Here is a 23,913-nt window from a genome sequence, read left to right on the forward strand (position 1 = left end):
TCATATAAAATATTCCAGATAAATGAGTTGTAATCCATCTTCCTCATCCTGGTAAATCTGGAAGTAACGATTCACAACTGCTGTTAGCAGCTACACACAACCAATCACGTATATTGTTCTTCAAATATTTTTCGGTGAGATATTTCAAACATCTTTTGGAAAAAGACACCTCAAAAGGTACAGTAATCTTGCTCTTGCTCCTTTCAATGGTTACAACCCCTCCACAGATCCCCAGCTTTTCTATTCACTTTGAATCTCTCTTGAAGAAACCGCTCAGAAGGGGCGGCATCCCTGATTCCATTCTCTACAGGGTGGGCTCAGTCAAGGGTAAGCTTCAGAACTTGCTTCTTTCCCCCCCACTTCGCCACAAGCTTTTTCACTGGTGTCAGGTTGGCAGTGGAGACAGAAAGGGAGGTGAGCATACTATGCAGAGGCAAAGAGCCCACCAAAAAAAAGAGAGGTTTGTGGGTTGTTGTTGTTGTTGTTGTTTTTAAGATTTTACTTATTTATTTGACAGAGAGAGAGTTCAAGCAGGGGGAGTGGCAAGGAGAGAGGGAGAAGCAGACTCCCCGCTGAGCGGGGAGCCTGACAATGACAACGCGGGGCTAGATCCCAGGGTCTTGGCATCCTGACCTGAGCAGAAGGCAGTTGCTTAACCGACTGAGCCACCCAGGTGTCCCAAAAACAAAGTTTTAAATACAGAGAATAAACTGATGGTTTCCAGAGGGGACGTGGGTGGAGGGGTGGGTGAGACAGGCAAAGGGGATTAATAATACACTTAGCTCGATGAGTACTGAGCAATGTACAGAATTGTTGAATCACAGTGTTGTACACCTGAAACTAGCATAACACTGTTAATTATACTTCAATAAAAAATATAACAACTATATCAGGAGGATAGGGTAGAAATATGTGTTGGGGAGTAACACATGATGAGGTAAATCCTCATTTTTGTAGGTGGAAGTTAAAAGGTAATAATATCTGGGGCGCCTGGGTGGCTCAGGCGGTTAAGTGTGGACTCTTCATCTCAGTTCAGGTCTTGATTTCAGGGTAGTGAGTTCAGGCCCCACATTGGGCTCCATGCTAGCCATGGAGTCCACTTAAAAAAAAGAAGAAGAAGAAGAAGATAGGGACACCTGGGTGGCTCAGGCGGTTAAGCGTCTGCCTTCAGCGCAGGTCATGATCCTAGGATCCTGGGATCAAACCCACACAAGTCTCCCTGCTCAGCGGGGAACCTGCTTCTCCCTCTCCCTCTGCCTGCAGCTCCCCCTGCTTGTGCTCACACACTCTCTCACTCAAATAAATAAGTAAAAATCTTTTTTGAAAAATAAAAATTAAAAAAAATTTTAAAAGCTAACATCTAAAGCTGAAAAATCAAGAAATAGCAGTATAGACATGTTTTTGAAATTTTGGAGTTCTAGGGCCACCTGGGCGGCTCAATTAGTTAAGCATCTGCCTTCAGCTCCGGTCATGATCCCAGGGTCCTGGGATCGAGCCCCATATCAGGCTCCCTGCTCAGCCGGGAGCCTGCTTCTCCCTCTCCTCTCTGCTTGTGCTATCTGTCTTTCTCTCTCAAATAAATAAAAAAAAAAATTTTTTTTTCTAAAAAGAAAGAAAATTTGAAGTTCTAGACTGCAAGAAACGATTAAAAAGTTGCAGTGATTGAGAAAGTACAAGTTGGATATGGATAGAGTGTCATGACTTTTATCAATCTATTTGGCTTTTTTTTTTAAGATTTTATTTATTTATTCAACAGAGATAGAAACAGCCAGCAAGAGAGGGAACACAAGCAGGGGGAGTGGGAGAGGAAGAAGCAGGCTCATAGCGGAGGAGCCTGATGTGGGGCTCGATCCCAGAACGCCGGTATTACGCCCTGAGCCGAAGGCAGATGCTTAACCACTGTGCCACCCAGGCGCCCCTATTTGGCTTTTTATTTTTTTATTTTTTTTTAAAGATTTTTTATTTATTTATGTGACAGAAAGACAGCCAGCGAGAGAGGGAACACGAACAGGGGGAGTGGGAGAGGAAGAAGCAGGCTCCCAGCGGAGGAGCCTGATGTGGGGCTCGATCCCGGAATGCCGGGATCGCGCCCTGAGCCAAAGGCAGACGCTTTAACGACTGCGCTACCCAGGCGCCCCTCTATTTGGCTTTTTAAACTATGTACCTGTACCGCTTTGATAAAATTAAATATTAAATTTAAAAAATTAATATCAGGTAGCGGCACCTGGGTGCCTCAGTCAGTTAAGTGTGAGACTCTTGATTTCAGCTCAGGTCATGAACTCACGGTTGTGAGATTGAGCCCTGCACTGGGCTCTGAGCCAGGCATGGAGCCTGCTTAAGATTCCCTATCTCCCCCTCCCCCTCTGTCCCTCCCCCGCCCTTCCCTCTCTAAAAATAAAAATAATAACAATAACAATAATTATAATAATAACATGAGGTAGCTAAGAACTGACTTGTGGACCTTCTACAAAGACAAGAAAATATCCCGAGTGTTTAAGCTGTCTTTAAGCCAACATTTGCTTTTCTTATTCTGTAGTAAAATATAAGAATATACATATATTTTGTTATAGAGAAGTTTAGCATGCCAAATCCAAACTCACGGTTACAAGACAGAAAGCTTATTCAATGCACAATGCCTGTTGCGGGATTTTGGTATATGCTTCTGCCATGTGTTTGAGTAAGTATGTTTTATTTCCTAATACAGTCTGGATTTTTGCCAAGGCTGTGTTTGGGTTTCCGTTTAACTTTAGTTCAATCACGTCAACAGCTGTCACAAAATACCAAGAACGAAGTCTTAGTAATCCAAGAGTTTAATGGCAATCCTACTGAAATATATTGAAATTTGATAGAAACTGGGTGACTGGTGCAATGAGGTCCATTTAATTCAGGTTTTCTCCTGCTTGGTTATTTGAGCTGCTTTGACAAGCAGTATTTTGCATTAGTATAAATTATGTTGGTGTTATTATTTCTTACAAAATGGTGGGTTTACTTTCAAGATGTGTCTTTTTATTTGTTGTTTCATTTTTGTGCCTTTTTTGTTTCTTCTTCATTGTTTCAATGTGTCTTTGAAGAGCTTGCTACACTCACCAATGTAGACTTTACTCACCTTTAAACCAAAATTCCCTCCAATTGAACATATCTCTCACTTTATACTGAAAACCCACAAGAAGATGGGATTCATTGTACAAAAATTTAACCATGATACAAGTGAATTTAATTTCTGTGAAATAGCTAAAAGGTCATGAGGGAGAGAAAAATACTAAATTTTTGCCTAGTCGTGGAACACCAATTGTAGGGTCCTTTGTCTATCTCTCCAGAGAAAGAAGGAAGGAGTGACAACTCATGTATATACCCTTGGAAGAGTACAACCTTTATGGAGAACAATATTACAATAAATATAGCAAAAAAAAAAAAAAAAACCCGAAAAGGCGCACACCCCAAATTAAAAAAATGTATTAGGATGGCTACTTTTTTGTTGTTTTGTTTTGCTTTATGTATATAAATCTATGTATATGTATATGAATGTGTGAGTATATATAACTGACAACGGCAAATGCTGGAGCAACTGGAGCTCTCACACACTGCTGGTGGGAGTGAAAAACGGTGCAACCACTAGGACAGACAGTTTGGCTGTTTCTTACAAAGTTAAACATACGCTTAACATACAACCCAGCACGGGGTGTTCACTCCCACTACTTCTCCCGCCCAAGAACAATAAAGAAATAGGTTCCTTCAAAAACTCATACTCAAATGTTTATACTGGTTTGATTCTAGATTACTAAAAACTAGAAACAACCCACATGTTCTTCAACTGGTAAATGGATAAGCAAACTGTGGTACGTCCATAGAGTGGAAAAACTCAGCAATAAAATGCAACAAATTTCTGATATGCAACAACATGAATGAATGCTAAGTGAAAGAAGCCAGACTCAAAAGACTATATACTGTATAATTTAATATATAAGACATTCTGGGAAAGGCAAAATTATAGGGTCAGAAAACAGATCAGTAGTTATCAAAGGATGAGTGTGGGAAGAGAAGCTGACTACAAAGGGCACAAGAGAATTATGGTGCAGCGGGGGTGATGAACTGTTCTGTATCTTGATTAGGACGGTGGTTACGTGACTGTATACATTTGTCAACACATAGAACTATACACTAGCAAGGATGAATTTTACTGTATGTAAGTTATACCTCCATAAACGTGACTTTTTTTTTTTTAATATTTTATTTTTTTATTTATTTATTCGACAGAGATAGAGACAGCCAGCGAGAGAGGGAACACAAGCAGGGGAAGTGGGAGAGGAAGAAGCAGGCTCATAGCAGAGGAGCCTGATGTGGGGCTCGATCCCACAACACCGGGATCACGCCCTGAGCCGAAGGCAGACGCTCAACCGCTGTGCCACCCAGGCGCCCCCATAAACGTGACTTTTAAGAAAGGATTGGGGGCACCTGGGTGGCACAGTTGGTTAAGCAGCCGATTCTTGGTTTCTGCTCAGGTACTGATCCTAGCGTCAGGAGATCGAGCCCTGCATCAGGCTCCATGCTCAGCGTGGAGTCTGCTTAAGACTCTCACTCCCTATCCCTCTGCCTACCCCCACCATGCGCTCTCTCGCTCAAATAAATAAATCTTTTTTAAAAAGGGTTGAGTTTGAACTTTTTCATAATAAAAAATTAAAAGAAAAAGCATAGACCCTCTTGCAATTCTAGGAAACTATTGGATAATGTGTAAATATGTATGAACAAGAATATTCTCATTGAAATACTGTTATAGATAAAAACTGGGGAAAAAAACCCAAAACTCTAACAATCCCAAGGCAGAGAATTGGTTACATATACCAGGTTATTTCTATACAATACTATGAAGTTTTAACTGATGACAGAGAAGGGAAGAGTGGGTTCATAGCGAACTCCTTTGTCTGACTGGGTTCATTATGAGTATAAATATTTCACTACCAGAAAATTCAAATGTATCTGGTGCTTAGAGTAACTCCAGAAACAAATGCGGGGTTACTATGTTTTGCTTAGTTCGAATATTGATAAATATAAGATTAGGGGAAGAAGTGAATGTAATTTATAATTAAAGAATTTCTGATAGTGATAATGCTTTGTAGTTCTAGTGAGTATGAATATATACAGGGTTTTACATATGTTCAATAATTTAATATGTAGGTCTCATTCCTTTTGTAATTAAAAAAAGTAACAAGTCATCTATTAAAGCAAAAGAAAGAAAAACAGGAATACATATTTATTGACATTGAAGAACGTTCACAAAATAATGTTAGAAAAAAAGGTTATGGGCCAAATATGTGTATAGTATGGTTCCATTTTTGTAAAAAGTACAATACTTTTATACACACAAAATGTATGCGTTTATTTTTTTTAAAGATCTTATTTATTCATTTGAGAGAGAGAGCATGCACGCAAGCAGAGGAGAGAGGGAGAGGAAGAAGCAGACTCCCGCTGAGCAGGGACCCAGATGCGGGGCTTGATCCCAGGATCCCAGGATCATGACCTGAACCCAAGGCAGACGCTTAACGGTGCCACAAAATGTATATGCATTTAGATGTAACTTCATAGAAAAACGTTTGTAAAATACCAGGATATTAACATGACTATTTCTAATTGAAGGAATTTTAAGTGATTTAATTTTCTTCCTTTTCTGAATCTTCTATTTTCCCTGAATTCATCAGGTATTATTTGTATAATTAAAAAATAATAAAATAATAATAATAATTAAAAGGAAAAGTGACAAGCCATTGTTAAGATCTGATGTTCTCTTCCATTCTAAAGCCAACCCCAAGTAATTATTTCCTTTGTTTGTTTGTTTGTTTGTTTGTTTGTTTTTAAGTAGCCTGCATGCCCAGAGTGGAGTCCAAAGTGGGGCTTGAGGGACACCTGGGTGGCTCAGAAGGTTAAGAGTCTGCCTTTGGCTCAGGTCATGATCCCAGGGTTCTGGGATTGAGCCCCTCATCCCTGCATCGGGGTCCTTGCTCAGAGGGGAGCCTGCTTCTCCCTCTCCTTCTGCCTGCCACTCCCCCTGCTTGTTCTCTCTCTCTCTCTCTCTGTCAAATAAATAAATAAAATCTTTTAAAAATTAAAAAAAAAAAAAAAGCCCACGAAGTAGGGCTTGAACTCATGACCTGAGATCAAGATCTGAGCTGAGATCAAGTCGGAGGCTTAACCGACTGAGCTACCCAGGCATCCCTCCTTTTTATTTTTTTTTTAAAGGAGCAAAAAAAGTCACTTTTTCCCAATGTGAATGGATTTATAACCAGCCTGTGAGAGTACTACTTAATTAAAATATATGTAATACCTGAAATAATAAGTGCATTGAATAGTAGAATAGTAGAAAGAATGCAAGATCTACGAGCCCATTAATAGCTGCATTTCACTTTTGCAGATATTCCTTAGAAATGACTTGAAGCTTAAAAAAAAAACCCTTCTGTTTTCCTTAAAGGTTTTTGGTTTTGTTTTTTAAAGTATTTTAACACGTTTTGAGTGAGGCGCCAGTCGGAACCTGATTCTTTGTCCCATGACTTCAGCCAAGTCACTTTACCTTTTAAGACTCACATCCTTTTAAAAAATGTATAGCTACAGAGGGGAGCCTGCTTCTCCCTCTGCCTCTGCCTGCCGCTCCCCCTGCTTGTGCGCGCTCTCTCTCTCTCTCTCTGACAAATAAATAAATAAAATCCAAATCGTTTGTCACAATCTGATCTGAGAACAGACTTCTTATCTGGGGGCTGGTTTAAACCAGTAATAAGCAACTCATTATAACAAGATTATGCTATATTATCCACTGATTCTTATTCCTATAGTGATTCAGACATAACAGTTCCTTCAAAAACAAAAAATATCTTTAACGAGAATCTTCTCACCATGGAAGGGAAGTGGTAGAAGTGTTAATGTCTTTTGCTTGGGCTGATATACAATGTTCTTTTGAGTTAGACGAACGGTAGAGAATAAGGAGAAAAGGAAGCAGACAGGCAGAAAGAGGCAGTGATCAGAGCAGATGGAACAAATAACTGCAGTTCTAGGGCTCCCTGCTACCCCTTCTCCTTCCTTCTTGCAGAGGAAGCAATTTATCAAATGGGATAAAGAGAATCCTGCTTTGACATAACCTATCCTTCGGTGTCAAATCTCCAGACAGTGAAGCAAGAGTCTGCCTGCCTCGGACTGGAATCTTTTGTTGTTACGTAGAATTCTAGGACCTGCTCCCATTCTGTGGAACAATTGTTGCTATCAGGTAAAGAAAATCTCACTGCTAGTTACCCATCCTCTTTGATTCCCGTAACATTTTGCGCTACCATTTAGAACTCCTCAGTGTTGCAGCCTACTGATGGGGTATGGGATCTGGAGCCCTTAAGAGATTGTGCAATTCTTGAGGGCAGGGATTACCTCTTGTTAATTTTTTGTTTCTAGGGCATGGCATGGTGACTAGTATCCAGAAGTCCTCATTTGTATACTAGTGAAGGTATTGTGGCTCATCTCTATAAAGATGACTGCAAATAACAATTCCAGATGGCTGGAAGCCCTACCATGAATGGCAAACTCCCTAATACCTCCTCTACTCCAGTTGGTATAGGGCATTGATTCTCAAGTATGGTCCCCTCAGACCATCAGTATCACCTGAGGACCTACTATAAATGCAGTTCTCTGGACATAATCCAGACCTACAGAATCAGAAACTATGGGAGGGAGGCCCAGAAATCTGTAATTTAACAAGCTTTCCAGATGATTCTGATGTACTCTGATGTTCGAGAACCAATGGTGTAGCAGGAAGTCCAATGGTGTCCGTGCCCTTGCTCTGGTTCAGCTTAACTGCTATGTGTCTAACCATGAGAGAATCCCAAGCCCCTCAAAACTCTGTCTTTATGGCATAACAAGGGAGTTGGAATGATGCCTGAGAACCCTTTTGGTCTAAAATTCTGCAAAATACCAAAGACAGAAAGAAAGTAAATAAATGTTCCAGTGACTAGATTTAGTCGTTCAGTCAAGCAAATATGTATGTACCAGGCAGTGATCTGGGCATGGAATCAGTGCAGGACACAAAATTACTCCTTTTTTAAAAAAGATTTTATTTGAGAAAGAGCGCGCGAGAGCGCGAACGAACGGGGGCGGGGGCGGGGGTGGCAGGGGGGCAGGAGTAGAAGGAGAGGGAGAGGCAGGCTCCCTGGTGAGCAGGGAGCCCGATGCCTGACTCAATCCCAGGACCCTGGGACCATGACCTGAGCCAAGAGCAGACGCTTAACGCACTGAGCCACCCAGATGCCCCACAATTACTCCTTTTTAATTAAAGTTGAAAGATTCCAGATCACAAACTTATTTGTCTTCTGTCTATAATAGTCTCACCGTGCATTTGTTGTGCAATGTGAACAGGAAAGCTGAGAAAATGATCCAGAATTCTGATCACCTCTCCCCCAAATTACCTGGACTTTAATTTTTTTTTTTTTTTTTTACTTTGACTTTGACTTCAATTCTTGAAGCTCTTATGTTTGCTTAAGGGGCTTCGGTACTCATGTGTTAGGAGACAAGGGTTTGATAATAAATGTGATTATCTATCAAATTAGAATATCTCTGGGTCTACATTACTTCTTTTTTTTTTTTTAAGATTTTATTTATTTATTTGACAGAGAGACAGCCAGCGAGAGAGGGAACACAGCAGGGGAGTGGAAGAGGAAGAAGCAAGCTCCCAGCAGAGGAGCCCGACGTGGGACTTGATCCCGGAATACCGGGATTGCGCCCTGAGCCGAAGGCAGACGCTTAACGACTGCGCTACCCAGGCGCCCCCTGGGTCTGCATTATTTCATGGCACAAAGTTTCTTGCTCTTTCAGGAAATCGAATTCCATCTAACTGTCTCCTCATTGATTCTCTTTTCTCAGTAATTAGTTACCAACTGTATTGCTTGAGTAAGTTCCTATGTTGGCCATTCTCCTTTCGTTTTGTTTTGGTTTTGGTTTGTTTCGCTTTGTTTTTTAATTTATGTATTTGAGAGAGAGCAGAGGGAGAGGGAGAAGCAGACTCCCCACTGAGCAGGGAGCCTAAGGGGGGGGGGGCTCAATCCCAGGACCCTGAGATCATGACCCGAGCTGAAGGCAGATGCTTAACTGGCTGAGCCACCCAGGCGCTCCTCCTTTCTTTTTGATCTGCCTCCCTCCCACACTGAACTCTTGTATACCCCACCACACCAACTCAGAGTACTTAGTGGGCTCCTGTAAGGTGTTTTAGACTACTTAGGACATTTGTTGAGTTTAAATATTCTTTTTTTAAAAAAGATTTTATTTATTTATTTGACAGAGAGTATGCACAAGCAGGGGGAGCAGCAGGCAGAGGCGCCCCTAAATATCCTTTTTAAAAGGACCTCTGGGGTGCCTGGGTGGTGCAATCCTTAAGAGTCTGCCTTCGGCTCAGGGCGTGATCCCGGCGTTCTGGAATCCAGCTCCACATCAAGCTTCTCCGCTGGGAGCCTGCTTCTTCCTCTCCCACTCCCCTGCTTGTGTTCCCTCCCTCGCTGGCTGTCTCTCTGTCTGTCGAATAAATAAATAAAATCTTAAAAAAAAATAAAATAAAAGGACCTCTTAATGGGATGCCTGGCTGGCTCAGTTTGAAGAGCATGCAACTCTTGATCTTGGGGCTGTAAGTTCAAGTAGCACGTGGGCTGTAGAGATTACTTAAGTAAAAAAATACAATAATAAAATAAAAAGGACCTTTTAAGAAAAAGCAAACCAAAAGCCACCACACTTGGACACTTGATTCTCTGGCCTGTGCACATTTCACTGCATTTGAAAGGACAGCAGATGGCGCCAGAAGGCAGTGGAATGCCTTGGGTTTGGCCAACTCCGGGGTAAGGATTGTGCTGGAGAGAGAAGTAGGAATTAAAACAAAGGTGCCAGAGTTTGAGTAGCTACTAAGGTGAAGGGATTGGGGGGTGGGATGGCATTTTGTTTTGTTTTAACATGTGAGGGTCCTCCTGACACCTACTCCAAATTAACTTGGTGACAATAGATACATCCATCGTAGAGCCAAAGTTCAAAATAAAGGCAAGGGCCTGGAGGAGTGTGCTTGCCTCCTTTCCCTCCCTCCCAGAACCGAAGACCTTTGTCCGCTTGGGAAGCACGAGCGCCTGGAGAGGCTGCTCGCTCAGAAGTGGGAAAGTGCTGATTTGGGGCTAAGACATTTTTGTGAAACAATGTTTATTTCTGTAGGCAAAATCCCAAATCCCACCAGCAGCGAAACACTTCCCTGCAGCAATCACACACACATTTTAAATTAAAATTTTAAAAATGTAAAAAAAAAAAAAAAAAAAATTCATGAGACAACCAGGAGGTGGCGCCTGGCAAGACAAGCTCCCTGCACGGGGAAGGTGAATTACAGCCCGGGCTGCCGGAAGGGAACTCTGACCTGGCAGAGGTCATTCTGTCCAGGCCCGTTCTTCCCTCCCATGCAACAGATGTCTCTGCTTTTCTTCTTCTCTCTGTTTCTCTGGGTTAACTCTCCTGATTCCCAGGATGTCTAGTTGACACTTCCTGCCTTTTATTCCGCTTAGATGAGAGGGGTGGGGCTCTGGGGGAATCTCAAAACATAAAATGCGCCTGTAAGGGAAAAATAATTCTGAGGGTGATGAGAAAATGAAGAAGGAAATGACATCTGCCAAACGGTTTTGCTTCGCAGATCAGTCACAGGGGCCGGAAAGGCAGGGCCGCTCCTGCCTCAGCAGGCACTGATGACCGAGCACATGCATCACTCTGTTCCTTCGGCCTTTATCCTGCTCCTTATTTAGCTTCTGCTCCCTTTGTTTTGGCTATTTCTTGCTCCTTGGCAGGAGGGATGAGCACAGAGGGAGCTCGGATGGGTGCATCCTCAGGGCTGGTGACCCTGGTGAAGGACACGGAGGAGAAAGAGGTCTCAGTGTCTGGCTTGAAACTATCTGTGTGTTTCACATTCTCTACCGAGGGATTTAGGATGTACATTCCGATCGGGATTTCCAGTCCCGTGGGCAAACAGGCACCAGCCCACATTCCTGAGACCCAGCAGCCGCTATGCTCTACTCATCCAGCTCCCTGGTGGCAGATTTCACTCAGTCCCACGTGTCCGGCCTCAGCCCTTTGTTGAGCTGGAGGGAAGACCCTGGGCCCCACTTCCAACTAGATCACATGGTCTCTCTCTCTGCTCCCTCCCCTCCTTTTCTCTAGAGTCCGCCTTTTTTTTTTTTTTTTTTTTTTTTTTTTTTTTTACCGTGGTAATGATTGTTTCGGAGGTCTCCCCATCTCTCCTCCTGCCCTGGCCTCCCTGCCAGGGGTCAGTGTCCTCTTCAATGACAAAAGCCGCCCTAGATCTGGGCTCCCTGGGGAGGGAGGTGGCTGGGTCTGGCAGTTGGAGCCGCTGTCTCTCCATGGTGCTGCTGCAGCCCCTCCCCCGCTGGGCACACAAATGGGCTTTATACAGCAAACAAAACCACCACCCCACCCCGGCCACACAGGCACGTGGACCCAGGCCTCACCGTGGGAAGGGGGTAGTGACAGGCACAGGAAGAGATCGCTCCAAGCAAGTTCTCTTGACTCACTTCTCTTCTTTATTTTCCACAAGCTAGGTTTTAGCGCTTGACTTTCTACCCTCCACCTGCACCCTGAGTCCCCAACTGCTGTCTCCAAACTCTGGACTCTTCCTGTTCCGGGGCAGTTCAAATTCTTCAGGGGACAGGGAAAAGGTCCTCCCACCCACTGCTCCATGCCACCCCGGGGAGTTGCTCCTCGGAGAAGCCAGACGGGGAATGAGAACACAGTGTCCCCCTGAGGGGGCTGGATTGGATCCCCAAGCCTTCCGTCCGTGCCCCAGGCCCACTCCAGGGGACACCCACCTGGACAGTGCCCATGCAAAGAGCAGAAGAAGGAAGAGCTCACCCCAGCTGGGCTCCTGAGCCAGGGCCAGGGCTCCCGCGAACCCGCGGCATGCTCCAGCTCTGCATGCCTAATAGGCTATTTAAGGAGCTGTTCACCAGCAACCCAGGCAGCACCCCCCTCCCCAGCACGTACACTCGTCCAGAGCCACCTTAAAAGCGGGAGGCAATTGTGAGGTTGCTGGCCAGCAAGTGGAGTGAAGACCATAGAGGTAGATTAAAAAAGAGTGGGGCAGCGAGAGATTTGTCCTAGGGACCCAAAACATTAGGTACCCTACTGAAAACCAAATCCCCTGGAAGCCCGAAGAGACACAGAGACAGCAAGAGAAAAAGAGATAAATACAATCAGCTCAGCTCCAAGAAACTCCTCTCTCTTTCTGTCCCTCCCCCCTCCTTCCTCCCTCTCCTTCTCTCTCTCTCTTTCCCTCTTCCCCCCACCCCACTCTTTCTCCGCCAACCCTAGTCCTCAAGTCCCCAAAGTCCCAGGACCTGCTTCTTCCAGGGATACCATGTTGTTCTTCCCTCTGCTGCTGGAGGTGATCTGGATCCTGGCTGCAGAAGCGGGTAGGTACATTTGGATGCCTGTGTGTCTGTCTGTGCTGATGTCCACATGCTGCCCGGTTTGCTTAACGGGGGGGGGGGGGTATAAAAGGAAGCCTAGGAGCTTGAATAATAGACTCAGGGATGTGGGGGAAGAGAGAGGAGTGGCGAGAGGAGCACGTCCTTTCTTCCCGCTTTGCCTGTCCAGCCTTGCTGTTTGTGGGACTGGGGGGGAGGGCTGGGGAGCTAGCTGGGGAGCAGGATGTGTACACACACTGCGGGAATCTCCTGGCAGGCTATAGAGCCTCTCCGCACTCTTTCCTGCACTGCCCTAGTCACAGGCAACCCTCCCGGGCCTTCTTTATTTCCGAACTCCCTCAAGTAGGGAGCCAAGGAGGCATGGAGTAAAAAAATAGAGAGGACTGATGTGGGTGGGTGGGATACCCCCCGCACCCCGTGACTTAGATTCTTATCCCCAACTACAAATCTCATGGCCAATGTCCACTCTTAATTCTATGGGGCGACTGGTTTCCCAGTTTCTTCCTAAAAGCAGTAGCAATAATAGTCAACACTGTTGGGCCCTTTACAGCTTACAAAGGACTTTCAGAAGCTCCCAGGAGATGAGGAGGACTCTGGAGAATAGGCTTCGGTGCTCCCAAGAGTGTCCCGAGGACCCCTATCCCTCATTTTTGTGTTTCCTATGTCTAGCACAGTATCCTGTAGACAGTAGGTGTGTGATAAAGATCCCTTGGAAGAGCAGGGGGAGGGGAAGGGCCTGGAGAGCAGAGGCGGAATGCAGGGAGGATGGGTGAGGGGGGCAGCCAAATGAAGAGCTGGAAAGTGCATCTAAGGGAAAAGAAAAAAAAAAAAAAAAAAAAAACAGGGAAAAAAGAGGACGAGGTGGAGAACCAGCCCTTTGGGGGTTTGGTGGGAGGGGAAGGTAAGGCTGTCAGCCCGCCCCACACGGAACCAGGGAATTCAAGTTGTCCCATGGCACTGGTGAGAGGCTGCCTCCAGCCCTTCCCCTTGGGCTGCTTTTCAGAACTGTCTGAACCAAGGGATGGGTCCGAACAAGAGCGCAAGGATGAGATCAAGGATATCTCAGAAGTCTGAGGAATTTGAGGGAATAAGAGAGAGAGACGAAGGAATTTAGAATTGTTTCCCCCAGAGCTTGAATTTGAACTAGAACTGGAATAATACAGAGAAAACGTGCCGGAAGGCCTTCCTTTTCCCGCTGAAGCCCTGTGGCCCTGGGTGAGACCGGCCCCGCAGACCGCCAGCCTTCCAGCCTGCGAGAGGACTGCACGGGAGCCTGGCATGTGACCCAGCTGGCAGCTCTCTTTCCCACACACAATGCTTCACTTTCAGCCCGTCTCTGCCAGCCTGGTGCCTGTGCCCACCCACCACCCTCAACGTGGCGGGGACCCTGCCCCGACTCCCACCTTCCCTAGCCATCTGGGGACCTAGAGAGGAGAGGCTGCTGGTCATGGGGAACGTTTCCTTCAGCGCTACGAGGACCCGAGGGGGAACTTCAGTGTTAATTCACAGCCAAGGGCCTCGCCTCACGCGCCCGACACGATGCTTCAAAGCCTATGAGGGATGGCCCTTCTCCCTCGGTAGCGCCATCGCCCCCCACCACTGTTTCCGCCTGCCCGGTTCCAGGCCCTTCCCTCCACACGCACACCTCGCCCCGGGCTCGCGAGCGTCGCACCGGCGCGGCCCCGGCAGGGGAGCCGTGGGGGCGGGGCCCGCGGCGCCGTCGGCCCGGGTTAATTTTAGGCTCCGGGCTCGGGCTCCTCGCCCCTCCCCCTCCTCAGCACGCACCCGCGCCGCCCCGCTGGCGATTTGACCTCGGCCCCCCGACCTTTCCGCCGAGGTGTCGGGTTTCAAGGCTTCCTTCGCGAAGGGCTCGGGGAGGAGGGTGGAGAAGGAACGGCGGGAGGTGGGGCGGCCCCGAGTGTCGGCGGGAGGCCGAGGGCCGCGGACGCCGCCCCGCTGCGCCGGCTGCAGCTGCGCTCTCTCCGCCTTGCAGGTCAGCACTGGACACACGAGGGTGAGCGCAGAGCCCAAGGCCTTCCGCTACCCCTTTCACACTGGGACCTCTTCACCTGCCGGGAGGACTTCTGTCGAGTGTGCGGGGATCTCCCCGTAGCTTCCGACCCTAGCTCCTCCCTCCCGCAGGCCCCCAGGCCCTACCTTTTACATATAAGACTCCTGGCCCTGTTCTGTCAACCACCGCCCCCCAAGCACACACACCCCCCGATTCAACAGAAAGGCTAGAGACGTCCTCAGTCAGTCTGTGTGGAATGAGGGTGCAGGCGTGGAGAGGAAACCAGGTAGGGAAAGGAACACTGAGCTTCGCTGCCCATCCGCTTCCTGGCTCTTTTTCTGACCTCATAGATCCTACTTGCATCTGGAATTGGGACAGAGCCTGAGGTCAGGGGTGAGGAAGAGGCTGGCAGGATAGGTGGTGACCCTGGTGGAGGTGGATTCAATTCCCCTGAACTGCTGACTAATAAGCAAATCCCAGAGTCAGTGCAAGGTCCTGTGTGAGAGTAAAACATGCAGAGGGAATGGATTCCCCAGGCCGCTTCACAGGGGGGCCCCCAAGGAGACGTGCTCTTTCTAGAATCATTTTATGTCCCGGCTTTCCTGCTTCCGCTCTAGCCCCCTCTCCGGGCATGCGGGTTTTCTACCCATCCCCTTTTCCTGACGCTCAGCTTTCTTGTCCCCGGACTACAGGTGAGTAAAAGCCACTGCTTACATCTATCAGGAAAGCTGGGGTGTCATCACTGCCTCAGGGAAGGTGAAGGGTCCTGCTGCATCAAGTCCAGTAGGGACCCCTGCCTCACCTGGCCCCGCAGGACTGGGGTCTTTGCCAAGGGGGGGGGGTTCCTTAAGGGTGGCTGGGGATTGGAGGGCAGGACAAATTCCGTGGTAATCCCCACCAGGCCCACATGGTCAAGACCACTGGCCAGCCTCTTACCCTGAGTGTGGAAGCAATGCCCAATCCCCCATCAATATCCAGACAGACAGTGTGACTTTTGACCCTGAGTTGCCCGCTCTGCAGCCCCACGGATATGACCAGCCTAGCACTGAGCCTTTGGACCTGCACAACAATGGCCACACAGGTAAAAAGCTCAGGCTCCAAAGAGGTGTAAACTCCAATTCCAATTAGGAGTCAGGGGAAAGAAGCATTTGCCTAACTTCTAAATTCTCAGAAGGCTTCATCTACAAATTCGTAGAGGTGAGAATGGGGATGAGGCTCCTTACAGCCAAAGGTGGGGAGTGAATGTCTACGATCAGGGTGGATTTAGCATCACAGCATCAATTTGATCCTCACTGAGAAGGGGAGAGATATGATAGAAAAGCAGTGGTGGGAAGGACTGGGTGCTACGGGGGAAGGAGGCAGAAAAGGCTGGCCGAGTCTCCCAAGAACCAGTGGCATCGGAGTGGTGGGAATGTGTCCACACTCCTCCACCAACCCTAGCTTGCTCTCTTTTCCTCACAGTGCAACTCTCTCTGCCCCCTACCATGTATCTGGAGGGACTTCCCCGGAAATACGTAGCTGCCCAGCTCCACCTGCATTGGGGTGAGACAGGATCCCTTGGGGGATCAGAGCACCAGATCAACAGTGAGGCCACAGCTGCGGAGGTACCAGGGGGCAAAGCTTGGCCTGGGACATAATGACAGGCGCGGTCGGTGCCAGGGAAAGGAAGGATCTAGAAACTGCGAAAAGTCATACTTGGAAGATAAGGCCAACCTTTGTGAGACAGGGTTAGGGCACGCTGGAGGTGGTGGTGGTGGCTAGGGTCAAAGCCTTTGGGGGACAGGTTTAGGGCACACTGGAGGTGGTGGTGGTGGCTAGGGTCAAAGCCTTTGGGAAGGGGTAGTGAAGAAACATTAAATTATTTAATTCCCTCTCCTCTCCCTCAGCTACACATTGTACATTATGATTCTGATTCCTATGACAGCTTGAGTGAGGCCGCTCCGAAGCCTCAGGGCCTGGCTGTCTTGGGCATCCTCATTGAGGTCAGTGGCCCCCCAGTCCCTCCCAGGTCTCTCTCCACTCTCTCTGCACCCCTCAGTCCTATTCTGCCCATGTCTGTTGCTGCTCTCCTTCCCTAGGCTAGTCAGCAACCTACTCTGACCATTTATTCCATGTGTGAACGTCTTACTCCAAACATGGGCTCATTCCAAACTCTCTCCCTTTCCAGGTGGGTGAGACCAAGAATCCAGTTTATGAACACATTCTGAGTCACTTGCATGAAATTAGGCATAAAGGTGAGCCTGTGAGATTAGACTTTGGGGGAACTTCCCCCAAAAGGCCTATGAAGCCTAGGATGACGACTTAGGGGCTAGGGGTTTCCGCTCCTGGGAGCCCTATCTAGGTAAGCTGGGCTACAGTGAGGGAAAGGAGTCCTAGTCTGTTCTCCTCCAGATCAGAAGACTTCAGTGCCTCCCTTCAGTGTGGGAGAGCTGCTCCCCCCACAGCTGGACCAGTTCTTCCGCTACAATGGCTCCCTCACCACACCCCCCTGCTACCAGAGTGTGCTCTGGACCGTCTTCAATCGAAGGGCTCAGATTTCAGTGGGACAGGTGAGTGGTGGGGAGGTGAGGCAGCAGAGACATAACCTCAGACTCTTTCCCACTCCACAAAGTGAGTGACTCTTCTCCCCCGTCCCACTCTTCTACTCCTCAGCTGGAAGAGCTTCAGGAGACATTGTTCTCCACAGAAGAGGAGCCCTCTAAGCTCCTGGTACGGAACTACCGAGCCCCCCAGCCTCTCAATCAGCGAACAGTCTTTGCTTCTTTCATCCAAGGTGACTGCCCAAGGCTTGGAAAAGGAGATGAGAAATTGGGGGACTCAGTAGCAGGAGCTAGGGAGCCCCTGGGAAGAAAAGGAAGGCTAGGAGGGGAAGGGGCTCCTAGGACTTGCTTGGACTGGGAATACGCCCCCCCCCCCGGGTGCCAGGTGATGATCTCCCCCAGCATAGAGGCATAGTGTGCTGCTCCCAGCTGGCATGGGGAGCTCACGTCCCACTGACCCATGTCTTCTTCCCCTACAGCGGAATCCTTGTATACTACAGGTAAGACAGCCTGAACCAGGTGTGGGGGGAGGGAAGGGGGTCTCCCCAGGGCGTGAGGGAAGTCTCAGTATCTATATTAATCCTAGGATGACACCTTCCGTATTTCTCTCTCCCAGGTGAAATGCTGAGTCTGGGAGTGGGAATCTTGGTTGGCTGTCTTTGCCTTCTACTGGCTGTTTATTTCATCGCCAGGAAGATTCGGTGAGGTCCTACTTTCCATTCCTTCGGTCCTTTCTTTTCTACTGAAAAGCCCTCTATTCCATCTTTAATCTGTTTCACCTAGGACCCTAGTCATTTCCACGAACCATTTCCCCTTCCAGGAAGAAGAGGCTAGGAAACCGGAAAAGTGTGGTCTTCACCTCAGCACGAGCCACAGAGGCATAGACTCCCTCACCAACATCATGGATGCTTTCCCTTCATGCCAATCAGGGAGCTTCTAAAATGAGGTGCAAGGACTGGCCAGAAAGTACTGTAGGAGTAGTGGGCAGACAGCCCTCCTTCCACCAGACAGCCCCTACAGAGAGGCACGGACAGGCTTTTGTTCTGGAGTAAGAGCAGAGCCTTCAACCTCTCAAAACATATAGATCAGGACAACATTATGTTGACAATGCAGATGGCAAACTGTGTTTAGTTGTAGGGGAAGTTGGGGATGTACCCCCAAAGTCCTCCACCCCCTTACCTTTATGTCCCTTTCCCTAGATATAGTGCAGGACCTCCCCTTGGGAAAAAGAGTTGCTGCTGTTGGGGTTATATTTTTTGGCTCAATATATCTGGAAATTAAAGTTTCTAATCCTACCTCTGGTCTTCCTTCCAAAAGTCGGGGCTCTTGAGAGTGGGGGAGTTCCTTAATCCCTCGGGTGGCAGAGGTGGGCAAAGGACAGGGGGAAAGAAGCATGGGTGAATAACTCTTTTTACCCCAGTCCTGCAAGGGGAGATCCGCCTCTGAAAAATACTTAACCCAAAGTTCCTGACATGTGAGACCACCAGCCCAGATTTCTGCCCTCATACCAAAGTTATGCTGAAAGGGATCAGAGGTTGCCAGATATGGAAGAAGGCTGGATAAGAGATGTGGGAGGACAGAAATCTCAATTAACATGTTATCCCCTCCCTTAAAAGCCAAGTTCCCCCACAATTATAAAGTCCTTTTTATTAGTCAAAATCACAATCACCTTGATTAAAAGGATGGGACATGCCATCCTCAGCAGAAAATGATACAGTTTATAGAAAACCTCCCTACCCACCCCCCACACCCCAATTAAAAACTAGAAAAAAATCTGCCCTCCTTCCCTGTGACGTCATGGTAGTCTGGCTTCTCCAGAGGCAATGCAGCTCTGGAGTGGGCCAGCTCACCGCAGCACCCTCCACTTCACCTTGGGGAGGGGAGGGATGCTGGTGGTCAAGGAGGTTAAAACATTAGTTCCAGTAATACCAGTTTCCCAAACATGCACGTCCTTCCTTTTCCCCAAGGCCTGGGACAAAGGGGAAAGGTGGACAGATATAAGTCCCGCCATGAGGAGCAATTTGAGGAGGGAAAATATAGTTCAAGGAGGTCAGAAGAATTCCAACACACCTCTTCCCTCCCCGACTCAAAAAAAAAAAGAAGAGAAAGAAAGAAAGAAAGAAAGAAAGAAAGAAAGAAAGAAAGAAAGAAAGAAAGAGGGAGGAAGGAAGGAAGGAAGGAAGAAGGAAGGAAGGAAGAAAGGGAGAAAGAAAGAAAGAAAAAAGAAAAAGGCAGTTTGGGGTCTTTATCACACCAAAAATGGTTCCCCTCAGACCTGAGAAAAAGACCAAGATGCCCAGTCTGGGGAGGAGGTACTGGGAAACTGAGAGCTCGTCTACCCTTGAGCCTCCATTCATTTCATCTCCACAGCAACCGCTAAGCTAGGTCCCTTTTCTTGGCAACCTGCACTGTCCAGAACTGGAGATGGAGAAATACAGGGCGAGGAGATCAGGAGGGCACCCCAGGCCTAGGGGTTCCCCCCCACGTTCCCTCAGTCCTCGGGTGGGATGCGCAGGGCAGAATACACCATCACCCGACTGTCCTCCTGCCGTCGGCCTGCAGAGGGGAAGGGGGGTGAGTCTTGCGCAGGGTGAGAGCAGAGCACTGACACATGGGGAGTCCTGGACAACAAGGGGGGTCCCCAGATAGTGGGGATAAGTACAGATTCAAACCCACCAGTCACTGACTGGCTGAACCCAGGCTGCTCCTGGTGAAGCCTAGAGACTAAAGGTCACGAGTGGACAAAGCAAAACCCTGAAGGTGGTGGGACAGACCGACGAGGAGGCAGAGAATGGTGGGCAATGGACCCGGGCTAGGGCTGGGCTCAGTCATGGGCAGTGGGCAGGCAGGTGGGATCTGTCAGGCGATCAGTCCAGGTAGTCAGTCCTTACACGAGAGGCTGCGCTGAATACTTCGGAGGGAACCTCCAGCTGTGATGAAGGCCCAAAGCCCCATGGAAACAGTGACTGCATAGATGGGCAGCAGGCTGGCCTCGTACCAGGGATTCAGAAATGTCTAGGGATGGGGTAAGAGTAGAAAAGAAGTTAGCTTCTCTCTCTGCCTAATGCCCACATTCTCTTAGTGCCTTTGACCCAAACCTCTCCCTCAGCCCCCCAGTTGGCTCACTCAAATCCCCCAGTCCTTCCCTTCGGGGCACCAACATCTTGTGGTTAAGAGGACTTTGATTTTCAGTCCCTCATAGGTTTCTGCCCGTCCTGCTCACCTCAGGCATTCTGTATTACAGTTCGACTAATCCATTCAAACTCCTCCCAGAGCAACCCCAGAGCAGGTTATACAACTGATGCTGAGGGAGGAGACTTCTAAACACTTACCTTGCTGCCTCCTCCTTAGGTATGTTTTAAAATGTTAAGAAGTGAGAATATATCTCCCCTCCATCCCACTCACCATTAAATTTTTTTCTCTCTAACTCGGGCCCCTGTCCCCAACTCACCAGTCCCGAGGTCAGTAGGTGACTCCCAACCACCAGGCCCAAAGCCCAGTACCGTCTCCTCTCACAGGCATCAAAGAACACAACTCCCCAAAAGGTATGGAGCAGGATAATGGCTGCTGTCAGAAAGGCTGCAGGGAGGGAGATGGGGATGAGATACATCCCTCATCTTCTCCCAGCCTCCTGAGATGTTGAGCCAAAGAGGTCTCCTAGCGAAGGCTAATAACTCAGATCAGGGCCAGGGATGGATGGGGCATGAAGGCAAGGGAGAAAGCAGACACTTACCTGAAGTCAGGAAGTAATAGGGTGAGTCTCCATGGATGCCAACCACACCTGGCCCAAGCGCATCAGCCAAAATATTGATAACAGAGAAGACACCACTGATGATACCGAAGGAAAGACCAGAAACTGGGGGGAAGGAGGGTCTCATCAATGTCAGAGATCTCTACAGCTTGAGTACCAGTGATCCCGCCCCATTCCCAGTCGCAATTCCCCCACACCTACTCTCCCTCCGGACCACCTCTCCTTGGAAGTCAGGTATGGAGGAAAAGCAGCAGCCACTTAGAGCACGTGGATGTTTTTGGCTTCCCTGGTAGAGGGGGGGTGTCCAACTCCCTCCTCCAGTCCCTCTCCCTTGGCTCACCATAGGCCATCTGGCGGATGGAGATGGGTGATCTTCCGTCCTCACTCAGCGATGCTAACCCCTCATCTGCCTTCCTGGGATGGGGCAGGGTGGGGTGGGGTAGGGGAAATATGAGGGAGGGCAGAAATGCTCCTTTCCCTCTAACGTTCTCCCTTAGTGCCTCCTCTTCCAAACCCACCACCCAGGGGCTCCCCCACTTCTCATAGTGCAATCCTCTGCCCTTTTCCCCTCGGAACCATCCCATCTTCTTACTTAAGCAGCTTGTAGTAGGCAAAGCGGAACACCTCCTGTAGAAGGACGGAGACCGCAGCACCAAAAATCAGGAGGCCATACTGGAGCCGGGCATCTGACCGGTCGGTCACATGGACCAAGATGAACCAGACCACAGAGGCCAAGAGCAAGGAGACCAGCCAGAAAAATGCCCTGAGGAAAGACAAGGGCAATCAGACAGGTCAGGGTAGGGAGAGCCAGAGAAATCAAAGGGGAACCAATCAAGGCTGCAGCATGGAAAGTGGAAGTTAGACTTCCGGATGGTCAGGGAGACTGGGAGGAGACAGGATCGCTGTCTCCACCAAGGGAGTCATGTAGGGACCTGGACGCAGGGGAAGGGACAGAAATCTGATTAATGAGTCTTCAGAGCGAGGTGAGTCGGAATGTACGCGCACAGCAGGGAGAGGTATCCATTCCTGGATCCTGCCTTAGGCCGGCGGAGGTCAGCACACCCCCCTCACGAGTCTTGGCCTTCGGCCTCCTCTGACGTCGCCGGGAGGAGTATAGGAGGAATCTGTGCGATCCCTGGAAGGCGGAAACCAACTGCGGGAAAGGGCAAATCATCTAAACCCTTGGGTCGACCCTTTCCAATCTTCACCTCCGACTTGTCTCCCCCAACTCAGGCTCCCAAGCTCGCCCAGCCCCTTCCGGATCTCTCTCTCTGGCGCCCTCCCGCGTCTTGTCGACCCCCTACTCACCCCGCGACCAGGATGATGACGCGAAGAGGGTCCCCAGCCACAGTGATCAAGAAAAGCGCAAAGGCCGGGCCGAAAGCGACGAAAGTGCATCCGAAAAACACGGCGGCCCCCATGGCTGGGCAGCTGGGGGCGGGGTGGAAAGCCCGGCCAAGAGGGGTGGATGGGGGGAGGACGCCAGCTGGGGAGTCCGCTTGGGGTGGCGACGCGACCCCGTGAGGGGCGCGGTGCAATGTCACCCCCGGACCCCGGGGAAGGGGAGGGGGGAACACCGAAACCCCAGATACTGGTCCGCGCGACTTCCTCTACGGAAGCCGAGGAGGGAACAAACCCCGGCCGCAGCCCCATGGCCACCTCCCATCCAATCCCCACCCCCCGAAGGCCAATGGAGAATAGGCGGGGGCGGAGCTGCGGGGACAGGGCAGTACTACCTGCTGGGAGTTGTAGTCCCTTTGCCTACTGAGCCTTCGACCTGGGTTCTGGGAGTGGCTCGAGCCAGGCAAAGAAGGGAGTGGGTCGGGACTGGCCCGCGTTCCTGGGTCCGGTTGGGCCTTGGCTGCGGCTTCCTTTCGTTATTTTGTGGGGGAAGGGTGATAGCAATTCTACGTCTTCTTGAAGAGCTGCAGAGTGGGGGAAGATCCTGTTGGAACCTAAAGGATAAATACAAAGAAAGCACAGGATAGAGGGTGCAGGGAGATAGGGACGGGTATTGTTCTTACTTGAATGAGAGGAAATGGGCTAGAGCTACTACCTAAGCGATGAAGGTTAGACTTAAAAGTAAGATTCTTTCAACAGGCTAGTATAGGAAACATGCAATTCAGTAAGTATATCGCTAATGAAGCCTTCATCTGTCATGACCAGAGAATCGGAGAGAAGAATAGGAGCCTGGAGAGCAATGTTAGGAAGGAGGTTACATAGGATTTGGTGTTAAGATTTGAAGTTGAGACTGTTTGTAAAAAAACAATTCGAGCTATGGGGTTGAAGGAAAATCACACACACACACACACACACACACACACACACACCAGTCTTTTAGTCACACAGTTCCTTTTAGGTCATACTTCCTCCATTTATTTTCTGAAAATGAACCTCACTGGTGTCTTTTCCTCAGGCTGGGGGAAGGCACAGTGGTTGTGTGTATTAGAGTGAGAGAAAATTAAAGTAGGAGAAGAGGGTATTGGAACCTCATTTGGATAGGGCTAGGGTCAGTCTTTTGGGAGGATATTTAGGTAAAAGAGTACCAGGTTGGGAAAGTGAGGAAATCTGGAAAATTGTTTTATGAGACTGATCAAAGTTCCAAAAAACCGTAGAAATTGTTCAAAGAGAACCAGGTTTCCTTTCCTTCCTGGAAGTGATTTATGACTTAATGCGTATGGGTACATCCACATAAGCATTTTACATTTTTTTCCAGGAAATTCTTAAGAGGAGCTGAAGGAATAGATTGTATAGATTTACACGAAAAAAATCACCATCACCAAGCAAATCCTCCCCCTAAAAGGCTGAGAGGGTGGAAACATACTGGCCAGTGCTCAGAACTCCAGTGTGTCTTGCTTCTGAGCCTAGCAGGCCAAGTCAGGGGAAGAGATAGGAGTAAGACAACTTTTCTCATCTCTCCTTTGAACTATTACCACACCATCTTCTGACTGATGAGAGCAGGTGCCAAACCTGTCTTGTCCACAGGTGGTTCCACGGAGACTCATAGCGCCTGGCTCTTAGTAGACGTTGAATAGAGATTTGTTAACTTCCTCTTAAAAAACATAACTATTCTTATTCCCTTGCTGGTGGACCCGGAATTGCCTATCAGACTAGGCCTAGCATAAACGTTACCAA

At 48.5% G+C, this 23,913-nt stretch overlaps 2 protein-coding genes, 1 long non-coding RNA gene and 1 pseudogene across 8 annotated transcripts; 1 reads left to right on the forward strand and 3 right to left on the reverse strand.

Annotated features, from left to right (window-relative positions):
• On the reverse strand, window positions 1-422 carry LOC123779228 (large ribosomal subunit protein eL22 pseudogene; annotated as a pseudogene).
• Window positions 423-8,596: 8,174 nt separating this feature from the next.
• On the reverse strand, window positions 8,597-12,441 carry LOC123779206 (uncharacterized). Of its 2 annotated transcripts, XR_015726410.1 has the most exons (4): window positions 12,387-12,441; window positions 11,502-11,666; window positions 10,403-10,876; window positions 8,597-9,528 (listed from the first exon to the last, which is right to left on the reverse strand). It is a non-coding gene; the product is annotated as an uncharacterized LOC123779206 (long non-coding RNA). The 2 variants fall into 2 exon arrangements; XR_006776111.2 differs by lacking the exon at window positions 8,597-9,528 and having other exon boundaries at window positions 10,188-10,876.
• Window positions 12,074-18,322, forward strand: CA14 (carbonic anhydrase 14). Of its 5 annotated transcripts, XM_087866241.1 has the most exons (13): window positions 12,074-12,109; window positions 12,361-12,461; window positions 14,470-14,490; window positions 14,619-14,773; window positions 15,508-15,568; window positions 15,949-16,091; window positions 16,374-16,469; window positions 16,655-16,721; window positions 16,864-17,036; window positions 17,140-17,260; window positions 17,507-17,527; window positions 17,644-17,728; window positions 17,848-18,322. In XM_087866241.1, exons 2-13 carry the CDS (start codon window positions 12,407-12,409, stop codon window positions 17,909-17,911), a joined length of 1,062 nt encoding a protein of 353 aa, XP_087722367.1. In that variant the 5' UTR covers window positions 12,074-12,109; window positions 12,361-12,406; the 3' UTR covers window positions 17,912-18,322. The 5 variants fall into 5 exon arrangements, with proteins under 5 accessions (XP_087722367.1, XP_087722368.1, XP_045633079.1 ...); XM_045777123.2 differs by lacking the exon at window positions 14,619-14,773 and having other exon boundaries at window positions 12,083-12,109; window positions 15,389-15,568; XM_087866242.1 differs by lacking the exons at window positions 14,470-14,490; window positions 14,619-14,773 and having other exon boundaries at window positions 12,075-12,109; window positions 15,389-15,568.
• A 334-nt stretch (window positions 18,323-18,656) lies between these two features.
• Window positions 18,657-22,219, reverse strand: APH1A (aph-1A gamma-secretase subunit). The gene is made up of 7 exons (XM_045777129.2): window positions 22,087-22,219; window positions 21,371-21,541; window positions 21,119-21,192; window positions 20,761-20,883; window positions 20,479-20,606; window positions 19,919-20,042; window positions 18,657-19,583 (listed from the first exon to the last, which is right to left on the reverse strand). Exons 1-7 carry the CDS (start codon window positions 22,197-22,199, stop codon window positions 19,519-19,521), a joined length of 798 nt encoding a protein of 265 aa, XP_045633085.1. The 5' UTR covers window positions 22,200-22,219; the 3' UTR covers window positions 18,657-19,518.
• Window positions 22,220-23,913: the final 1,694 nt, after the last annotated feature.

This window comes from Ursus americanus, chromosome 12 (assembly GCF_024610735.1).
Source record: "Ursus americanus isolate L20-20 chromosome 12, mUrsAme1.1.p, whole genome shotgun sequence".
In the NCBI taxonomy this organism is placed as follows: Eukaryota; Metazoa; Chordata; class Mammalia; order Carnivora; family Ursidae; genus Ursus; species Ursus americanus.

Bases quoted from the DNA above. Each gene is read 5' to 3' on its own strand.
- APH1A (XM_045777129.2), bottom strand. From the start codon at position 22,199: ATGGGGGCCGCCGTGTTTTTCGGATGCACTTTCGTCGCTTTCGGCCCG. The intron at 21,542-22,086 runs GTGAGTAGGGGG...GTCTTTCCTCAG, and splicing joins GTCATCATCCTGGTCGCGGG to GGCATTTTTCTGGCTGGTCT. The intron at 21,193-21,370 runs GTAAGAAGATGG...GCCCCATCCCAG, and splicing joins GCCTACTACAAGCTGCTTAA to GAAGGCAGATGAGGGGTTAG.
- CA14 (XM_087866241.1), top strand. From the start codon at position 12,407: ATGTTGTTCTTCCCTCTGCTGCTGGAGGTGATCTGGATCCTGGCTGCA. The intron at 12,462-14,469 runs GTAGGTACATTT...TCCGCCTTGCAG, and splicing joins GATCCTGGCTGCAGAAGCGG to GTCAGCACTGGACACACGAG. The intron at 17,261-17,506 runs GTGACTGCCCAA...CTTCCCCTACAG, and splicing joins CTTTGCTTCTTTCATCCAAG to CGGAATCCTTGTATACTACA.